The sequence below is a fragment of the Miniopterus schreibersii genome, assembly GCF_964146895.1.
Source record: "Miniopterus schreibersii genome assembly, chromosome: 6".
Taxonomy (NCBI): domain Eukaryota; kingdom Metazoa; phylum Chordata; class Mammalia; order Chiroptera; family Miniopteridae; genus Miniopterus; species Miniopterus schreibersii.
Genome location: NC_138107.1, coordinates 60,520,130 through 60,540,790, shown reverse-complemented (window position 1 = coordinate 60,540,790; position 20,661 = coordinate 60,520,130). Strand labels below are relative to the sequence as shown.

Sequence of the window (20,661 nt, the reverse complement as noted above, 5' to 3'; positions counted from 1 at the left end):
ACTATAATAGCTAATGTTTAGTGAATGCTAACTGTAGCCAGGTGCTTACAATATATATTCATAAGATCTCTGTGGGGTTTACACTATTATAATCTTCCTGATGATAGGGGCATGGAGGTTTAGAAAGGGTCAGGGTAAAGGACTCAGAGCCAGGCCATCTGACCCACACCAGTGCCCTTAACCTCTATTCTGTGCCATGACCCTTTAAAATTTTACCCGAGAGAACTCCCCAAGTACAGCACACAATGGAGTATTTTACTCCATAATGACCCATATTCATTCACTCACTCGAAAGAACTGAGTGCCCACTACAACAGAAATCTGTGTGAGGAACTGTAGGGAGTTACGAAAAGAGATAAGCTTGCACCCTGCTCCCAGAGAAGGAAGATAAGACTGTAGAAAGATAAGATTGAAATGCAAACAACCAAGTTAACAGGTAGCCAGTGCCCTGCAGTTAGAAAGGATGAAGTGAAATGAGTACCAGGTTGCATGATTACCTTCCCTGAGACAGCCTTTGATGTCCAGGTACCTTCTGGGAAGCTAATTTAGCCTTAAAGCTTGGAAAGAAGTTTGCCTAGGTCCCTTGAATCAAAGGAAACATTTAAAATTCCATATTTAAATTCTAAATAGTTTAGGGCTGGCTTTCCTTTTGAACAGGCCAAGGCACTAAAAACAGTGTTCCCACAAGATGGCTTCAAGGTACTTGTACCACTGGGACTTTTAAAAAGGCCACATCCAGGCCAGTCCAAGGAGGCATTCACTCAGGAGTTTCTTTTCCAAGGATGTGTCCATGGAGGCATGTCAGCATGGGAGGCCCGAGGGTGCAGTGCCCTCCCTCACTCCACCTGCTCCAGTATGGCTTTCCATCAGGAGGCCTGACTCACCAACCCCAAAGTCTTGCAATCCAGAGTTAGATGTGAGACCCAGGTGGTACCAAGCACAGGGCTGGACTTTTTGGACCTAGGCCTCAGACCAAGAACAGCACGTAACCCAAGCAAGGCCAAAGCCATTTCGTGGAATTGCTATACAGTAGTTAAGAGCAGAGCCCCTTTCTATCGCACTTGCTGAATTGGAAGATGGGAGCCCTGCCTTCCTCATGGAGAGAACAAAGCTGAGAGGAAATAATTAGAACCAAGAGATGATGCAAAAGGCAGAGTCCTCACAACAGCCTTTCGGTCCCTGGATCCAGCTGTGCCTAAAGCCAGTCACCTTTGACTTCCTGTGGACATGAGAAAACACATTGCATCCTAGCTTGAGTGAGGTTTCTGTGCCTGAGAAGAAACCAAATGGTATCAACCATATCTACTGCACAGACTGCCCCATAACAGGGCTTCCAAACCAAACTCTAACAATGCCACTCACTATCTGTGTGACTTTGGGCAACTTAGCAGCCTCTCTGGCGCAGTAACTTCACCTTCATATGCAGATGAAGGTTTAAGAGGATTTAACAGTATAATACAAATAAAGCTCTTGGCACAGTGACTGGTCATGGTAATACCAGCACATCTGAGAGCTACAAACATCACTGTTACCATCATCATCACTATCATAGTGACAGTCGATTTTATGTGTCAGCTTGGCTAGGTTATGATGCCTAGCTATTTGGTCAAACACTAGTCTAGATGTTGCTATAAAGGTATTTACAGATGTGCTTAACATTTACAATTCGTTGATTTTAAGTAAAGCAGATTACCCTTAATAATGAAGCTGGATCTTATCTAATCGTTTGAAGGTCTTAAGAGCAAATACTGAGGTTCCCTGGAGAAGGAATTTTGCCTGTAACAGAAATCCTGCCTGAGTTTCCAGCCTGCTGTCCTGCCCTACAGATTTTGGACTTGCCTGCCACCACAACTGTGTGAGCCAATTCCTTTAAAAACTCTCTCTGACAGAGAGAAAGAGAGCGAGCGAGAGGGGGGGGAAGGCACTTGTCTAGCTGTTCCCCAATCCCTCTGCAGTACTGTTCCGAACACGATGCATAACCCCAGGCACTGTGCAGCTTGCTAAAGCAAGTCATTAGTGTATTTGATTGACTTCCCCTACTGTTCTCCAAGAAGCAAGAAAATACCAGGCTTGTCTTCATCAAAGACCTAAGCATGGCATCTCATGGAGGAACAATTATCTGTGGCTTACATTTTATCAATCTCTAGCAGAAATCGAATGCGTGTTTACAAATTTATCATAGGAAGTAACTGCTCTGGAGGCACAGTTCTCACCTCAGAACTGTGTATTGTAGTGTTGTCCTAAGGACCCATTTTCAAAACATTAAGTCATTGTGTTTTCACCCATTGATGTGGAGGGGATTTGTTTGTTGTTAAGCAATGCACAAAGAAAACTGATTGGCTCTTCCCTAACTAATAAGTATTGACATTTAAAATTATAAGCCAAGGCTCTGAGTACAGGAATTGATTCAGACTGAGGAAGCTGAAAGCAATGCATGATCTCCAGGGATGCAGACACATAGTCCACCTGCCCTCTCCTTCCTCCGCCCACGCTGCGTGAAGGGTGTTCCAGCTTCTCTCTTATTTACCCCCCGTTTACTGTGGGGCCAGGCCTGTGCTAAGCACTCCATATATTTCTCCTTGACTTTCCTTTCCCACAATCCCCTTTTCTCCTCAGAAAACACAAAGCAGCATGTTTCTGGAATGAGAGGGATGAAAGTTACATATTTTGGATGAAATAGAAGTAGAAGGGAAACCCTGCCAGATGCCTCATAAAAGCTGCAACACCTGCTGACTAAAAATAGCTGCTTACGCAGCCCGAGGAAAAAATCCGTTCTTTCCTTTCAAACTCTGCCTTGAGAAATCCATCTCCGTGAATCAGTTCATCAGCCATTGATTAGCTTCTCTAATTAGCTCCTTTAACGACTGCAGTACAAATACAAGGCTGCTTTGTAGGTGGCAAGTGGAGGGAACCCAGCCCAGCATGCGGCCAAGCTTTAGGCAGAAACTCTGACCCCAGAACTCAAAATTTGTTGCCTGTGCCACAAGCACAAGTCCTGCCCCCAAAGAAAATAGGATAACACCATAGTTATATTTGCTTCGTAACTTCCACGTGGCTCACCTCTGAAGGCTACAAAGGAAAACTCAATAGAAAGCTCCTCCTTGGCCTTCATTCTTATGCCTCTTCCGCACATGCCTCTTAGGCTAAGCCCTAAAAACCACAATGGCCCAGGTGTCAAGAGCTGCAAATGTATCTTATATAACCCTCCTCCACGACCCTGTTGGGTAGGTGTATTGGGATTTCACAGAGGGTGAAACTAAAGCTCAGGGAGTTCGGGTAACTTGTTTGAGGTCAGGCAGCTGTCGCATCAAATAAAGTCAAACACCGACCACCATCAAACCCAATTCTCCTTTCTCTTACGTAGTATTTACCACCAAAACGCACGGTTGTGGAAAGGAGAGGTTTAGAGTACATCACAACTGTCCATTTCTCCCCCTCAGCCGTCTCCTAGCGGGGCTCCTCGCAACCAACCTTGCAAGCAGCCAGAGCTCATCAAAATGTGAACTGGCCGTGGCATTCTTCTGCCTGGAGCCTCCATGGTGCCCAGTGCTCCCAAGATAGAGCACACACACAGGCTTCCAACGCCCGAATGATCTGGCTGCCCGCTCCTCCGGCCTCTACCCTCGCGCTCGCCCTTGCGCACAGCAGCCACCCGAACAGACCTCCCGGGCGCGCCGTGCTTTCACCCGCACCGCCAGGACCTGCTGTTGTTCCCCGCTTAGGGCATCATTCACGATCACCGAGTCTGCACACACACACACACACACACTCCTCTCTTTATTCTGGCCAAGTCCTTCCATTCTCCAGCTGCCAGCTCAGCTCTCGCAGGCTCAGATGCCTTCACCATTACTGGTTGGAAGCCTAATCGGATACACCGCATCTTTAACTTCTAGACTCTCCCCACGGGCTCTCTGCCCCTAGGACACAAGCACATTGGAACCATGCTGAAATGGCTGAGCTGTCATTTTATGCCGAGGCACATGAAGGAAGACGATACATATGCTTTAGAAATAAACTTCACTTGATTTGTCAGGAGAGCTTTGGGCTTTACTGTCATGTATAATCATATACCGTAAGAGCTCGGCAGGGAATTAACGACCATGTATTTCAAATGACTTGTCAAAATTCTCATAGCTGCCACATAGATACATTCTCAAACATTTATTGACCAATCCGTATGCCTCTGAAAATCTGGTGAAGTGACGCCTGTTCCCACTGGTGGAAAGTCCTAGACACACTTCCAAGTCAGCAAGGCTGATGTCTGTGGTCTCCCACGCTTGTGTGTTCTTCTCTAGCCCAAAATGCTTAAAGCTTTCACACGGTACCACTTTCCCCGGCGTAAAAATCCGGCACACCTGCCATTATGCTCAATGTCCCATGTTCCAAGGACACCTTTAAGCAATGCCATCCTTCACTGTGACCGATCTCAGCAATCTAGCTTACTGACTGAATTAATAACTGATTAACTAGATTAAAATCTACTTCAGAGCATAAACCCAGCCTCATATGTGTTTGCATCTCCTAACCGCCCTTAAGACTATGCTTTCCTTGCAGCAGACATGCAAAGGATATAAATCTAATCCAGTTTAACTTTCTCAGGTTGATGTATTTAAAGATGAAATTTACCTCAAATTAATTTCTAACTGGAAGAAATTGTCTTGGAAAATATTTATAAGCAGGAATAAAAAAATATTCTTCCTTCTCCTTGCTTACTTTGAGCTAGGACTACTCACTACCATATGACCGTCTTACCTTCCTTCCCCAGACCACCATAAGTACATCATTCACTCATTAAACAAGTATCATCAACATCTATCATGTTCAAGGCCCATGCAGGGTACTGGGCAGAAAACACTAAGCAAACCAGACTTGGGCTTTCATGTAGTTTTCTCTGCAATCAGTTTTCTTCTTCACTATTTTTGTCCTGGGCTTTTTACCTGATGACGATGACGATGACGATGATGATGATGATGATGATGATGATACAACTTTGAGTAGGACTTTCTGTATGTCAGATGCTGTTCTAAGTGCTATACAGTCCTCACAACCTATGAACACATAAGAAAGGGAAGTCCCCAAGACCAGAACACGCAGATGTTAAACTAGACAGTCTAGATGATAAACCAGCCTTATTATTAACCTCTGCAGCCTATAATGAGCTTTAAGAGACTTTTCATTTCTACAATGGATTACCCCATGGGAAATTTCTTGGGAGCCAGAATTGAAAACTTTGTTAGGAAAAGGGGGTTGACAGAAATGTGTGTTGAGTTTTAAAGTATGAATAGGACTTACGCAGTACAGGGCACTGTTTTCCTAACTCTGGCACCATTCAAATTATCTCTCTATACTTTTCTATACCCCCTATCTTTCATAGACCAATTTAAAAAAACTAAAACTAAAATTCATTGAGTACCTACTCTGCGCTGGGCATTAACACATATATTATTTGAGAAAATAAAATAAGAGAACATCAACTTGCTGAAAATAATTTCTCAGTTGATGGGACCTCTAGCAGATCATTTACCCCTTTATCAACAAATATGTATTGAGCACCTACTTTCTGCCATGTTCTGTGTGAAATGTTGGGTAGAAAACACCCTGTGGACTAACAACTTGTTGGGACGTTTCAGACAAATAAATAATGTTGAATGTGAATGATAGAAAATAGCCTATATGGGAATGGGGCATCTAACCCAGACTTGCAGGTTGGGATTGAACATCAAAGGTTTTCAAATGCATCTTTGTATTTTGGTTGAAGAGTTATAATGCCTTGTATACTGAGCTTTCATCACAATTTATTTCTAGAGAATACTTTCGAGCACTCACAGCTCTGCCTAGCAGCATCTCAAAACTGAGGATCAGGGCTTTATGATGTCATGCATTGCTTACTTTATTCATTTCTTAAGTCCAAAATACTTCCACAGAGAAAATTAATAATTCACCAAAATGGGAATTTTGACTTGGAATGAGGATGCCCTTGATTCATTAACATGTCACATGCCTTCCATGACTTTTTTCTTTGTTTACTTGCTAGCATTTCCCTAAGAAGTGTCAGGAATCAACACTCTATGTCTCATGAAGCCAATTACTTTAATGTTTAAAATAGCAGAGCAATATTAGAAGTACAAGGTTAATTCTCTGCAAGGTTTCCCTCTGTAACACCTCGCCCTGACTCCCTAACATTACATTTCCTTATTTATTTCATTTTAAAACTCCTTTATTTCTTGTGCGTGTCTTGTGTATGTCTTATCTCCCCCAAAGAGTTTGTAGTAAAGTATATCAGGCTATGGAAATTTCTTTTTAGAGAAAGAGTGCATCGTAGACTCTGGCTCATTCACCTGCTTCTCCAATAGAAACTAAAAAGGAAGAGCATCCTCAGGTTTCTAATCCAATGAACTGCTTTGTCGGAGCGACAGAGGAAAACAGGAAGATGACAGTTCTGCTAAGAATGATTTTGTTGTTGTACCTCAGTCCATAGCCCAAGGAACTGCAGTCCCCGGCACACCGGTCCATTCTGCAGACATTCTCATTTGCACCCTGTCAGAATCACCACTTTCTCTGACAAATTGATAATCCAAAATGAGCAATCTGATACCCATTGTTACAAATGCTTTAAATGGTGCTTTTCGCCTGTCATCAACGAAGGCATACTCTCAGGTTGCAATTAACTTTGAGGCTAGGGAGGTAGTAATTATGGTCCCTTTGCATTGGAAGCAAATGAGTCCATTTATCAGCATTAGAGTTGCAAATGATCAATTTTCTGAAACCAGTGCAAGCAAGGACCTCATTGCCTACACTTCTTTAGGCTTGAGAGCACCCGGCTTTCACTAAGGAAGGTCAATCCAAAATGCATGTATCCCATTAGGGGCAGGAAATAAATGGAAGCATCAAGGAAGAGAAGAAAAAAATGTAAAGAATTTTGCCTGAAAAGCACGAAAATCACACAAATTTAGAATCACACAAATTTGGAATCAGAGAAGGTAAAAGAGGGTAAATTTTTAAAGTCATGTCATCAAACTCATTATCACCTAGAGCTTAAATGTAACAAAACTATGTTGGGAAAATCGGGGGGCAAATCTTTACAGGGTGGCTGTTCTATAGGTGCATTCACACTTGCAGACAGAGCTAGCTCAGAGGTAATTCCACACTGAATACTTTTATTTTCATAGGTGATACCAATTCAATGTGGTTTTAAAATAAAACGTTAAAAACAAAGCATTCTTCTTGAACCAACTCTGAGCCCAAAAAAAGAGAAAAGCATGGTAAGGAAATTTGAGGGCTATCTTCAAATGGGGAAGGTAATTCTTCCAAATCGAAAACTATCCTGTACCTATCTGTGTGTGTGTGTGTGTGTGTGTGTGTGTGTGTGTGTGTGTGAGAGAGAGGGGGGGAGGGAGAGGGGGGGGAGAGGAAGGGGGAGGGGAGGGGAGAGGGGGAGGATGAGAGGGGGAGGGGGAGGGAGAGGGGGAGGGAGAGGGCCAGAACAAGACAAAAAGAGATTCAAATAGATCATTACAAATAATACATAATACACTACTTGGGAAATAATTTATGATACAGTATAGTTTACATTTCACATATCCTCAGAAAGGAGAAGTAGGAGACAAAGAAAAGGTCACGATGCCATGGATCCATCATCTTCCTTTTCCTGTATCCGGCACAGTAACGACCCCAGATATTATGATGAAATTTAGAGGCGCTAGTAAGGGGTGGCTGCGGGTGGTTTGTTAACTCAACCTTTCCATCAGTAGATGGTAAACACAATCTTTGTAAATACTGTGCTCTTGCTATGCAAGCTCAGCTTCAAGACTAGTTCCCAACCCTGCTTCCAACCAAATGGGCGCTCCTGCCTCCCCGCTGGCAATGCCGAGCAATCAGTGAATGAAATAACCAGACACGAACTTCCTTCCAGCACTTTCTGGGTGACAGTAGTGTTCCTTTGGTTGGTTTTGTAATGTTTCAGACTTACTCCATAACTAGCTAAAAGACGATTCACACTATTTCAAGGACAGATCACCTATTTTTAGTGACCTGAATGCCACTCACCAAGCTTGGCAGTACTGGTGGGAAAACAGTTAACTCTGTAAAGCTGCAAATGTCCTTTCTAGCATTATCTGACTACACACCCCCTCCAGAGCAGATCTCCCCCTTCCCACCCTCTGTCCTACCCACACATACTTCCCTGCCAACTCATCAGCCCCCCTGTTTTCAAGCAATCACCCCACCCAGGGATTTCTGTAGCCATTCACTGCCCACCAGTGTGCAGAGAGGTCTGTAAGGCTATCTGTGGAGGCCAGGGCCCCTCTCTGAAAGCACAGTGTTCCTCCAGCCTGCAGCAGCATCCAGATAGGGACAGAGACTCCAGCCATCCCTGGGAACCCAGTGTCACAAAGAGCTCCTCTGATCCCGATAGCATCTGGGCTCCCCCTCATTAGCACATTAAAGCTGCTCTGTCCCTTCCTTCTGAGCTGCTCTGTCTGTCCCACTGCCGGCCTCTATGGAGCCTTTTAGGCCCACACTCATTTTGAAACCTCTCCAGTTCAAGAGGCACTAACCCCTTCCCAAAGCCTGTCAAACTCTCCTTTACAAACCACAGGTACCTGCGAAGCACCGTCACTCAGACCACAATCAGACAGCCGGACCACATGCCTTCTGCCAAATTAGGCTTCCCAAGAGGAGGCTTGCTTAAGACAAAACCCCCTGCCAAAATTTAAATATTCAGCTTTCAAAAAAAAACCACATTGGAGTCAACAGACTTGTGCCTTGTTCACAGATGGGTGGGTTTCACTTCAGAATCTGACAGCCTCAAGAGAAAAACGACCGGGCCAGAGCGGTGCCTGCCTCCACGTCCTGTGTGCTGAGGGCGCTGGTCAGCATTTATCACAGGCCGGTGACAGCGCAAAGCCAGGAAAACCCAGGCTCCCGTTTTAATTGTGTGACCAGGATAACAATTGCTCAGTGCTTGGCAGTTTCCCAAGCCTTCTTCCAGATGGTATTTCATTTAAAACCCCCAAAAATGCAATGGCAAATGAAGGGCCAGGATTATTTTAACCGGTTTACAAATAAGAAAATTGAGACCTCTCCAAAAAAAGTCCATTGCCTGAGACAAAACATGTCACGTTCTGAAGGGGACAGACACTATCACTCCAATGAACCAGACACAACATCTCTAACGGACTTTCAGTTCCGTCCTCTTTCTCTCACACCCCTCTCCCACAGGTGATCAGAACCCAAATCCTCCCGAGCTCCCTGAGGTCCTGCATCAGTTTTCATAGCTGAACTCTCCGATGGTTCTTGCTGGTGTGCTGCCTGGACACAGGCCTGATCCTGAGCCAGCCCTTTCCAAGACATATTCTCAACAGCAGTAGCTTCTTCCTGCCCATCGCACCCAACCTGGTCCTCACCACAAAGGTCAAATAAGCATAAGCGCATAACACTGCCCTGAAATCCTACTTGACTTCTTTGGTATGTGTCCTTCGGACTCTTCAAAATGACAAGTTCCCACTTCTCTCCTTACAAATACTCCTCTCCCCCCACCACCTGCACCTTCGTTCTCCATTGAGATCCTTCCTCAGAGTTCACAGAAAAAGAGAAGCCCCCTGCCGGGAACTGCCCTTTATTCCCACCACCAAATCTACCAAATTACTTCATTTATACCCACACTTCTGTGCCTCCCCTCCTGCACCATGGAGTGTCTTGGCTCCTCCCAAAGGCCAACCCCACCCCCCATGCTTGGGATCCCACCGTCCTTGCCTTCTCAGGGCTTCCGCTCCCTCCTTCACCCCATTTCTTCCTGTGGATGCCATTTTACCCCCTCCACTCTATCATACCCACCAGCACATAGATCTTCCACACTATCTCCTCTATTAAAAGACTCTCCCTTTACTTTGCTCCTGGTTAAGGCAAAACATCTCAAAAGCTATGTTTCTGAACCCCTACTTCATGCCCCCCCAAACCATTCCACCCAGGCCTCCACCCGCACCACCACTCTGAACCTGTGCTTGTCATTGCCCCAGGTTCTCTGATCAATTCTCTGTCCCTTCCTCAATTACTCAGCAGTCACCTGCTTATTTCCTCCCTCTTGAAACACTTCCTTTAGCTTTTGGATGTTACATTCTCCTATTTTCTCTCCTACTTCGGACCCCTCCTTCTGGAGAGGTCCTCTGCTGGGTCCTTGTTCTCTGTTTGACTCAGAAGCATGTTCCTATCAAGCCCATCTGCTATGCATTGAATGTTTGTGCCTCTAAAATTCCTATGTTGAAGCCCTAATCCCCAGTGTGATGGTGTAATCCCCAATTTGTAGGTGGGGCCTTCAGGAGATAACTAGGTTTAGATGAGGTTATGAGGATGAAGATCCCATGAGAAGATTAGTATGTTTATAAGAAGAAACGGAAGATCTCTCCCTCCCTCCCTCTCTCTCTCCCTCTCTCTCTCTCTCTGCCCCCCTCAGCTCTCCCCTCTCTCCCCAAGTGAGGATACAAGAACATGACTGTCTACAAAGCAGGAAGAGGGCCCCCACCAGACACAACCTGCTAGCACCTCGGACTTCCCAGCCTCCAGAAGTGAGAAATAACGTTTGTTTTCTAAACAACACAGCCCATGGTACTTTGTTATAGCAGCCTGAGATGACTAAGACACCATGTTTCAATGCCAAGGGCAAATGCCATCCCAGAAGCCTCCTGCCCTATCTCCAGCCTAGTGTGTTCTCGCTTTCCTTTGTGGTCTTACAAAATTTGCACTTAGCTGTGCAACCACAAAAACTGGTTTCCCTACCTGTGAAAGGATGATAATAACAACTTTTGTTATTATGAGACTAACATAAGATGAAAAACTTTATAATATAAAATATATATTTTACAATGTAAAATTTAATAATTTAAAGCACTGTCTAAATGCTAATTTTAACTCAAACACCCTCATTAGATTATATCAAATTACATGCTAAAGCATCCAGTCCTTCCACCAACCCATCCTCATGCTTCTGTCACATTTTAAATCTCTTACCTGCAGTGTACAAACATGTGTTCAGGCTCCCTCGAGGCTTCACATGCACTGTCAGGCTGTTAATATTTTCGGGAAACTCTATGTTCTTGGGTTGGTTATATGGCAATGACCTTGATAGATCACCCTGAAATGGCAGGGTGGGATTCAAATCTGTTCTTTTTCTTCTAATACTCTGAAGGTAGATGAACATTAATGGCTAGCCCTCTTTTTCAAGCCCTGAGTAAAACAAAATTGTATTCATCAAGAAAGATCTGCCTCTTGACCCTGTGTACATTTTCAAGCAATTTTGTTATGGGTTCAGTTTTCCTCTTGAGTAGTTTTCCCACAGGTGAAACAGCTAAATTATGAGGCTCTTTTGTACACCTCTGTAAGATCTACTTGAAAATGTAATCTTTTTGAGAGGTGATCTATGTTATCTTTATTTCTACTTTATTTAACTTGTCCCCTTAATAGGTTATATTAAAAAGGTAATAACAGGAACCAGCCCATACCTGTCTGGTTCATCACTATGATCCCAAAGTGCCCAACATATAGTAATTATTCAATAAATACTCATTGAATAAGTGAATGGATGAATGAATGGATGAGAGAAAGAGAAACCAGTGAAGTACTTGGTCTTGTCTTATATGATGGACTAGTACCTTGTGCTATCTTAAAGTCATGAATAATTAGGAATTATAGCCCTGTTGTTTTAAATCTGGATATAATTAGGGTGATTTGGTTTTTTTAAAATCCTTTAAGTATTTATTCAGTTGTAGTAGTTTTCCCTAATTAATTTGTTTAAAATGACAGGAATCGGTGGTTTATACTATCAGAACTTGTGAAATGGTATTTAAGGTATTTTTTTAATCATCAGAGACGCATAGGTAAATTTTCTTGAAGGAACGTTTAGAACTTAAATCCAATAGAAAATAATATTTAAAAAAATTTAAGCAATGGTATACTTAAATAAATTATATTCATGTTGTCACTGATTAAGGTATAACTTTTTGTAAGAAAAAAAATAAAAAACAAAATTTTATTGTTTTCCTTGACATGTCCTATGAAATTTCTTAACTATTGTACAGTCACATAGCCTTGTGTAAGGGCAAAATGAGAAGTTTAATATGGATTGCATATCAAAATACTTATTTATATGACTTCAGTATCTAGACAATTGGAAGCATACAATTAGGCACTGTGCATAAAAATTCGTATTACAGACTATAATGATTCACTCAGAAGAACAAGGTGAAAGACCCAGTTAGATTCTGAGGTGCCTCAGGCCAAGAGCAATGTTTCATCCTACCTGTTTCCTCCAGAAGGAGGCTCAGCATTCGGTAAGTGATTAAGAACAAATGAATGTGGAAACAACGGGCAGAGTAAAAAAGCAACAAACAGAATGGGAGGAAATATTTGCAAACAATATATCTGCGTAGGTGTTAATATCCAGAATAGATAAATAACTCCTACAATGCAACAACAGCAGCCAAACACACACACACACACACACACACACATCCCAAACCCACAAACAATCCAATTTTGAAATGAGCAGAGGCACTAAATAGATGTTTTTCCAAAGAAGACATACAAATGAGCAACAAATATACGAAAAGTTGCTCAACATCACTAATCCTTGGGGAAATGCAAATCAAAACCACAATGAGATATCACTTCATCCCTGTTAGGATGGCCGGCACGTATCAAAAACAAACACAGAAAGTAGCAAGCGTTGGCACTGATGTAGAGAAGTAGAAACCCTTCTGAACTGTTGGTGAGAATGTAAAATGGTGCTACTACTATAAAAAAACAGCATAGAGGTTCCTCAAAAAATTAAAAATAGTCTGGCTGGTATGGCGCAGTGGTTGAGGGACAACCCATGAACCAAGAGGTTAAGGGCTTATTCCTGGTTAGGCTACATGCCTGGGTTGCTGGCTCCATCCCCAGTGGGAGGTGTGCAGGAGGCAGCTGATCAGTGATTTTCTCTCTCATCGATGTCTCCATCTCTCTAGCCCTCTCCCTTCCTCTCTGAACGTCAATAAAAATAAATAAATAAATAGAAATTAAAAATAGAATTATCATATGATCCAGGAATCCCACTTCTGGGTATAAATCCCCCCAAACTGAAAAGAGAATGTTTTCTTTGTATTGCATTTATTGGGGCGGCACTGGTTAACAGTTACACAGGTCTCAGGTGCACAATTCCATAACATCATCTGTACCCTGTATTGTGTGTTCACCACCTCAAGTCAAGTTTCCTTCCACCACCATTTATCCCCCATAACCTCCTCCACTTCCCCCACCCCACTCCCTGTGGGAATCGCCACACCGTTGTCTGCATCCATGAGTGGTTCTCTTTTTTTCCCTTTTGTGCTCAATCCCTCCACCCCCAGCCCATCCCCCAGCCTCCATCATGACAGCTGTCAGCCTGCTCTCTATCTACAGCCTGTCTCTGTTTTGCTCATTAGTTCATTTTCTTCGTTAGATTGCACATAGAAGTGAAATCATATGGTATTTGTCTTTCTCTGACTGGCTTATTTCACTTAGCATAATGCTTCCCAGGTCCATCCCTGCTGTTGAAAAGGGTAAGATTTCCTTCTTTTTTATGGCCAAGTAGTATTCCATGGTGTGAATGTCCCACAGCTTTTTATCCACTCATCTGATGGGCACTTGGGCTGCTTCCAAATCTTGGCTACTGTAAATAACGCTGCAATGAGCATAGGGGGGCATATATTCTTTCAGTTGGTGTTTCAGGTTTCTTCTGATATATTCCCAGAAGTGGAATCACGGAGTCACAAGGCAGCTCCATTTTTACTTTTTTGAGGTAACCCCATACTGCTTTCCACAGTGGCTACACCAATGTGCATTCCCACCAACAGTGCACAAGGGCTCTCCTTTCTCCACACCTCGACAACACTTGTTGTCGATTGTGCCATTCTCACAGGTGTGAAGTGATACCTCATTGTGGTTTTAATTTGCATCTCTCTGAAGATTAGCGACATTGAGCATCTTTTCATATGTCTCTTGGGCATCTGTATGTCCTCTTTGGAGAAGTGTCTATTCAGGTCCTTTGCCCATTTTTAAATTACTTTTTTTTTTTAGTGTTGAGTTTTATAATCTCTTTATAAATTTTGGATATTAACCCCTTATCAGATGGATCATTGGCAAATATGTTATCCCACTCAGTAAATTGTCTTATTTTCTTGATGGTTTCCTTTGCTGTGCAAACACTTTTTAGTTTGATGTAGTCTCATTTGTTTATTTTTTATTTTGTTTCCCTTGCCCAAGGAGATAGATCAGAAAACTATTGCTATGAAAAATGTACAAGATTTTACTGCCTATGCTTTTTTCTAGGATTTTTATGGTTTTGAGTCTAACAGTTAAGTCTTTAATCCATTTTGAGTTTATTCTTGTATGTGGTGTAAGAAGGTGGTCTAGTTTCATTTTTTTGCATGTTATCTGTCCAGTCTTCCCAGCACCATTTATTGAACAGACTATCTTTACCCCGTTGTATCCTTTTGCTTCTTTTGTCAACTATTAATTGACTATAAAGATGTGGGCTTATTTCTGGGCTCTGTATTCTGTTCCATTGACCTATTGTCTAGAAAACAGAATCTTGAAGCGATATGTGCACATTCATATCCACTGCAGCTTTATTCACAATAGCCAAGAAAGAGAAGCAATCTAAATGTGTATCAACAGGTAAATGAATAAAGAAAATGTGGTATATACATAACTGGAATATTATTTAGCCTTAAAAAAGGAAATTCTGCCATTTGTGACAATGTGGATGAACCTTGAGGCCATCATGCTAAGTAAAATAAGCAAGTCATAAAAAGACAAACACTGCATGATTTCATTTATACGAGGTATCTAAAGTGGACAAACTCTTAGAAACAGAACGTATAATAGTGGTTGCCAGCATCAGTGTGGAAAGGGAAAAGAGAAGTTGTTCAATGGATACAGAGTTACAATTTGGCAAGGTGAAAAAATTATAGAGATTTATTACATAACAGTACATACAGTTGATACTGCTCTATATTACACACCTGTTTAAGATAGTAAATTTTATGTTATGTGGTTATGACCATTAAAAAAATAAATTAAGGAATGCATATTTGTATATGTTCATGCCACAGTCGAGAAATACACCAAATATTTAAGGGGTACTTTTCCATGTGTCTACAGGAGTTTGACTTCCCAAGCATACTTTTTTAGAAACATACTCAAGAATTAATGAGTTTAAACAATGTGCAGTGAATGTTCATTGGCCTGAACTCGAATGAGATAGCTAAACTAAAACCTAGTGGTGGTACTTTCATATTCTGCATTCTGCTTTTATAAGAAATGATAATTAAATAGTAAATTAGCTCTTGCATTAAGTAACTTTGTAACTATATGGGCACCCAACTGAAATTCCTGTATCATTCACCTCTATGGCAATGTACAGTAAAAATAGACATCTATTATGATGACCCTGAAGCACTGAAGTAAAGGTAAAAAATTACACTGAGATATGTCCACTCTCTTACACATTAATTAGAAATGCATCATCTTTATTCGAGGTAAACCAAATATTTCTTTAATATAAATGTTCATTTCTACAAACCCTGTGCATAAAAATGAAAATACTTGATAATCTTTTCTTTTTATAATTTTGTTCTTGACTTAAAAAATAAATGCATCCTCCAGACATCCTTTGTTTACTACCGATCTTAGAAATGTCTGTTTCTAATCACACCACTCAGTTCCATTTGGCATATTTTGTATTAATCATCCTCATTACTAGTTGATCTTCCCCTTTCATTTTGACATCTGTTAAAAGGAGCAACTTGAGGAAGAGCCACACTATCAAATTTTTTAACAAAAGCTTTCCCATTTGATAAAAAAAGGGATATATAAATTATAACATATGTCTTCATCAACTGTACCTAATACTTAGTTCAAGCATAACCCTGTTCTCTGGAAGCTATTTTGTTGATTCACCATGTTCTGTCCACCTTATTTAATGACTCAGAAAAGCTATATATACCTATGGTAATTTCCTGTGTGGACATTGATTTTACGTAGGCTTGCTACCAACTCTCATATGTAGCCTCCTTAATGTTCCTTGGTTTCCTATTCAAAAAAAGTTTCAGAAATTTGAAAATTAATAAAATAAATCAAAATGTAAGTTGGAAATAAGTTCCAAATCAAATGACTAGATAACCCACAGTCACACTACTGGTTCCATTCTAATGACTAAACATCCCCACTACAAGACTCAAAAGGCAGAAACCTGTTATAACTTGAGACAGCAGTGTATCTCTTAGTGGAAAGAAAGTGGGTCAAAACTAGAAATTCACCGTTATTTTGGGGAATATTTGAAAATAATATTCAAGTGGGGAAAGGCAAATAAAGTTACACACATGCAAAAACAAAACGAGCCATCACATGTTTTCACAAACATTCATTAAGTAATCATTTTAGAGGAGAAAAATCTTCTGCTGCACCATAGATCAGTATCTATTTCTGTACGTTCCCTGAAATCTACAGGTACCAGCAGTTTCTGGGAGAAGGTCGTCACCTGTGGCCGTGCAGTCTTTCCTTTTTGTCATATCATGCTCGCCCACAGCAGGGTATGAAATACTGTTCCACACTAAGAAATGAGTGAAGAGTTTCCCATATTTTTTCCCTTGTGTGAACCAATAGATTACCTTTGGGAATTAAAGAAGTAACTACTATCCTAGCATTTAAATCATCTTGTATCTCTTGCATTTCACTGCCAAAACAATTTTGCACAGAGTTGGGGGGGGAGAGGCACGGGGAGAGAGAATATGACATATCCAATTAGCTGGTTAAAAAAATTATCCAGCACCTTTTCTTTCACCAAAGTCTTGGATACTATGATATTCTAATCTAACTGCTCTACAGAAAGTGAGTAGTCAGTCACTGAGATGCCCAACTGTCATGTACAAAATGCAGCATTCCAAAGCTACAAGCCTTTAAAGAGGGGGAATAAATTATGCAGGGTGAGACAGATTTCATTAAGGTAACACTACACTTTCATTCTAAGCTTCTTGAGAGCAAGTACCTTTAATTAATTATTAATCAGTACTTCTCTTTATCCATCCCTAGGTGGACAAGATACAGACAGCATATGTGTTTCCATTTCTCCCTCTTGGTTGGCAGGTAGCTATTGCTGCAGACTGTGACCAGGAGCAGGGTGTCCACCAGGCTTGCCTTGCTCAGGTCTGACCCTTCCCATCTCACTGCACCGTCGTCGGTCTGTGGAATGCGAGGAGCTAACAGCGGTACAGTGTCCCGTTCCAACAATGAAGTGACTGCTGGCCAGCTCACAGAACCGAACACTGCCAACTACATGTCCGGGCGCCGAAAGTCGGAGGGACCTGTTTTTACATTGGCTCCAGGTCTGCAGGCTCGCTTTCCGCTAGCAGCTAAGCTGCTGATGCCAGAAGCAGGTAAAAGGAAACAACTGAAACCCAGAAGACTGAACTGATAGGGCAATGTAGGCGAAAGAAACAGAAGAATTGAGGAAAAGAGAAAAGGGAGAAGAAAAAGAAGGAAAAGCGATCATAAGCTTTTAGAAAATGAACGAAGATGCTCATGGTTTGGGCACAAAGGACCAGCCTTAGAGTCATTACTACTAGTCCAACACACCTGAAGGGTTCAAAGCAGAGAGGAGCCACCCCTACGCCACTCTCCCCGCACACCCTTGAGCCCCGTCACTCAGCAGCCACTGCTAACTCTGTGCCCGGTTGGGCTGATCCTGGTGCAAAAGCCAAGCCCATCAGCATGCTAACAAAATTATTCCATCGAGACTTCTACTTTTGTTCTGAATTTGTTCCGCCTCCTTACCAGAGGTGCTCCTCCTCAAAAGAAACATTTCCTATCCTTTAAGAATAAGAAAAGATCATTGACTCGATACAAAATATTATACTGAATGCTCTGAAGAGCTCTGAAAGACAATTAAGTATTTCAGTGAAGTTCCATTCACAGACGTACCTGTGATTAAATGTCATTGATGCGACCTTTTGGCCTTAGTTCCTCCTCTCTAAATTAGGAATAGTACGAATCATGTCACAGATCACTGAAGGCTTAGTAAGACACAAAGTTCTACCCAGGATGTGTCATGACTTCACTTACTTTGCTTATGATATTCCCACAGGCCCAGTGCAGACAACAGAAATCAGCTGAAAAAATGAAGTTGTGTCGAGCCTTATAGATTTCCAAGTGTTCTCTTCAGTATAATCTCACCTAAGTCTTAAAACTAGGATACGAGGGGTAAGACATGTATTATAAAACACATTTTGCACAGGAAGAAGCTGAGGTCCACGTTGATGAACAGCTCTGCCCCAAGCCACATGGCTAGTGACCGGTGGAGGAATGATGACAACCGAAGTCCCCTCACTCCTGCCTCAGGGATCTTGTCATTCTGGACTTCAAGATTCATTAAATGTCAACAAATAACGTGCATAGAATCAATAAGAAGTTAAGCAAAGAGAAATGAATTATGGCACCATTTTTCCAGTTTGATGAGGGAAATTAATAATTAACATGTTCTGCTTAAAAATTTAAACAGCCAATGCCAAGGCATTTACAATTCAAAAAAACCACAGGTAACCCTAAAGACTGGGAAACCCGCGTACTAGGTACTGAGCCAGCAGCCCCTTGACTTACTGTGCTCATGGTCTTTTTAATGTAATATTTTGGAAGGTGTTACTCTAAGCTACAAATCAAAGGAAAGAGAAGGCTTTCCTTTCTATTCCAAAGTCATGTCTCACTTCAGAGCGAATTTCTTCTTGTTTGCTAATAAATAAAAACCTACAGAAGCCCCCACAAGTAAGCTAATACGCACGCCGAGTCTTCACACGGGACGCTAAATGGTTTGGATTTGACACGACTGAATTAAACCATGCTCTTAAAATAAGGAGGTCTGTCAGGCTCCTCTCTCTGTACATGTTTCGTGCTTCCATCAGAGCTTTAAGCCCCAGGGAGTTCTCTGTGAAGTCCTCGGAGAATCTCAGTTGCCCAGATCGGGCGCCCAGAAGCCTGCGAGCGGAGCCGCCCCGAGCCGCCCGCCGACCCCGGGGGCGCACCCGCCCCGAGCCCGGCACGCAGGCCGGCTCGCGCGGGCCTCAGCGTCCGCTCTTCCACCGGCTCGGTTCCTTAAGGAGAAAAAGTCCCTCACATCTCAGTCCAGTTAGGGGCGCCGGGAGGGCCCGCCGTCCCGCCAGCCAGGCTCCCCCAGGACGCCGCCCCGCGGTCCCTCCCCGCAGATCGCGGCGCCCGCCTCGGCCTCGGGTCAGCGGGCGTGGGGCCGCGCGGCGCCGCCCCTCACTCCCTTCCCGCAACGTGTTTGCACCGCGCGTGGGTCTGAGCCGGGCCTCCAGCCCCCCGCCCGGCCGCCAGCCTGGAAGAGTCGCGGCGGCAACTAAGTGTCTGGCAGAAGCGGGTCCTCCACCTGCCTGCCGGAAACTGGCTGCGCCCCATCCCTGGAAGGGGGTCGGGGCGACCCGCAGGGCTGGCGACACTGCGGCCCGCGCCTTCCACGCCATTCCGGAGCCCCGCCACCCCGGGGTGCCCTCCGGCCCGTGGGCGTAAAGCTGGGGTGCGAGCGGGGAAGGAAGAGCGGCGGCGTGCGGGGTGCGAGCGGGGAAGGAAGAGCGGCGGCGTGCGGGGTGCGAGCGGGGAAGGAAGAGCGGCGGCGTGCGGGGTGTGAGCCGGGACGCAGCCCCAGGCAGGCAAACCCCGCCTCTCCCCGAACTCCCGCCTCGGACCGGGGCATCCCCGGGCTCCGGGCTGCGCGCCCTGGGACAAAGCCGCCGCGGCCCCTCTGTGCGCCGGGCCCCGCGTCCGTTCCCTTCGGTCTCCCCAGACACGACCGTCCGCGGGGCCTCTGGCCGCCGGGAGGGCCCCGGGCCGGCGCCCGCCGCGCTCACCTGTTCAGCACTTTGCGCACCCGCCGGCGCAGGCCGGCCCGGGAGGAGGCGGGCAGGCTGCCGCCCTCGGCCGGCAGGGTCTCGATGGTGGTCACCACATGGTTCGGCGGCGCCGGCGGCTGCGGCTGCGGCGCCGGCTCGGGCGGGATCATCGCGGCGGCGGCGCGGCGATCAGAAGGCGGCCGGGCGCATCGTGCGCCGGCTCTGGGCGGGGAGCGCGGAGGACCCGCGGCCGGCGGCCGGGGCGGTCCTGCCGCGGGGAGGCGCGGAGGGGAGGCTCCCGGCGCCGCCCAGCCCGCCGCGCGCTCCGCTCCAGTCCCGCCCGGCGCGCCGGCTCTTCCCGAGGAGCGTCCCCGAGTCCTGGCACGCCCGCGAAGGGACCGCGAGAGGTGTCGCGCGGGGACGCAGGCGGTCTCAGAAGACTCCCCGGAGAGGCGCGGGCGCAGGGCTTCGCCTTCCCTCCCAGCCCAGGTCTCCTCTGGGCGAGCGAGCGCCGCCTAAGCCTGTCCCCTGCTGGCGGGGAAAGCCGCCGCCCGGTGTCTCACGGAGCGGGGCCGAGAGTGAACCCGCAGCCGGGCGGGGGCCGCAGCGCGTGGACGGGGGCGGCGGACACGCGCGCTCTCCTCGCCAGAGGGCGCTCCCGAGGCGCCTCTTCGCCAGCGACGCTCCTCTCCCCGTCCACAGAGGTCCACGGGGTGCGCTGCAGGGATGTGCGTGTGCGTGTGTGTGTGCG

The 20,661-nt window shown here is 44.7% G+C and overlaps 1 protein-coding gene across 1 annotated transcript in view; it reads right to left on the bottom strand.

Annotated features, from left to right (window-relative positions):
- SLC35F1 (solute carrier family 35 member F1) overlaps positions 1–20,219 on the bottom strand; it is a 297,476-nt gene extending 277,257 nt beyond the window's left edge. Inside the window, exon 1 of the mRNA XM_081141424.1 lies at positions 19,929–20,219. Coding sequence (XP_080997550.1) covers positions 19,929–20,080 — 152 coding nt within the window. The 5' untranslated portion in view covers positions 20,081–20,219. The remainder of the gene's footprint in view (positions 1–19,928) is intronic.
- Between the last annotated feature and the right edge of the window lie 442 nt (positions 20,220–20,661).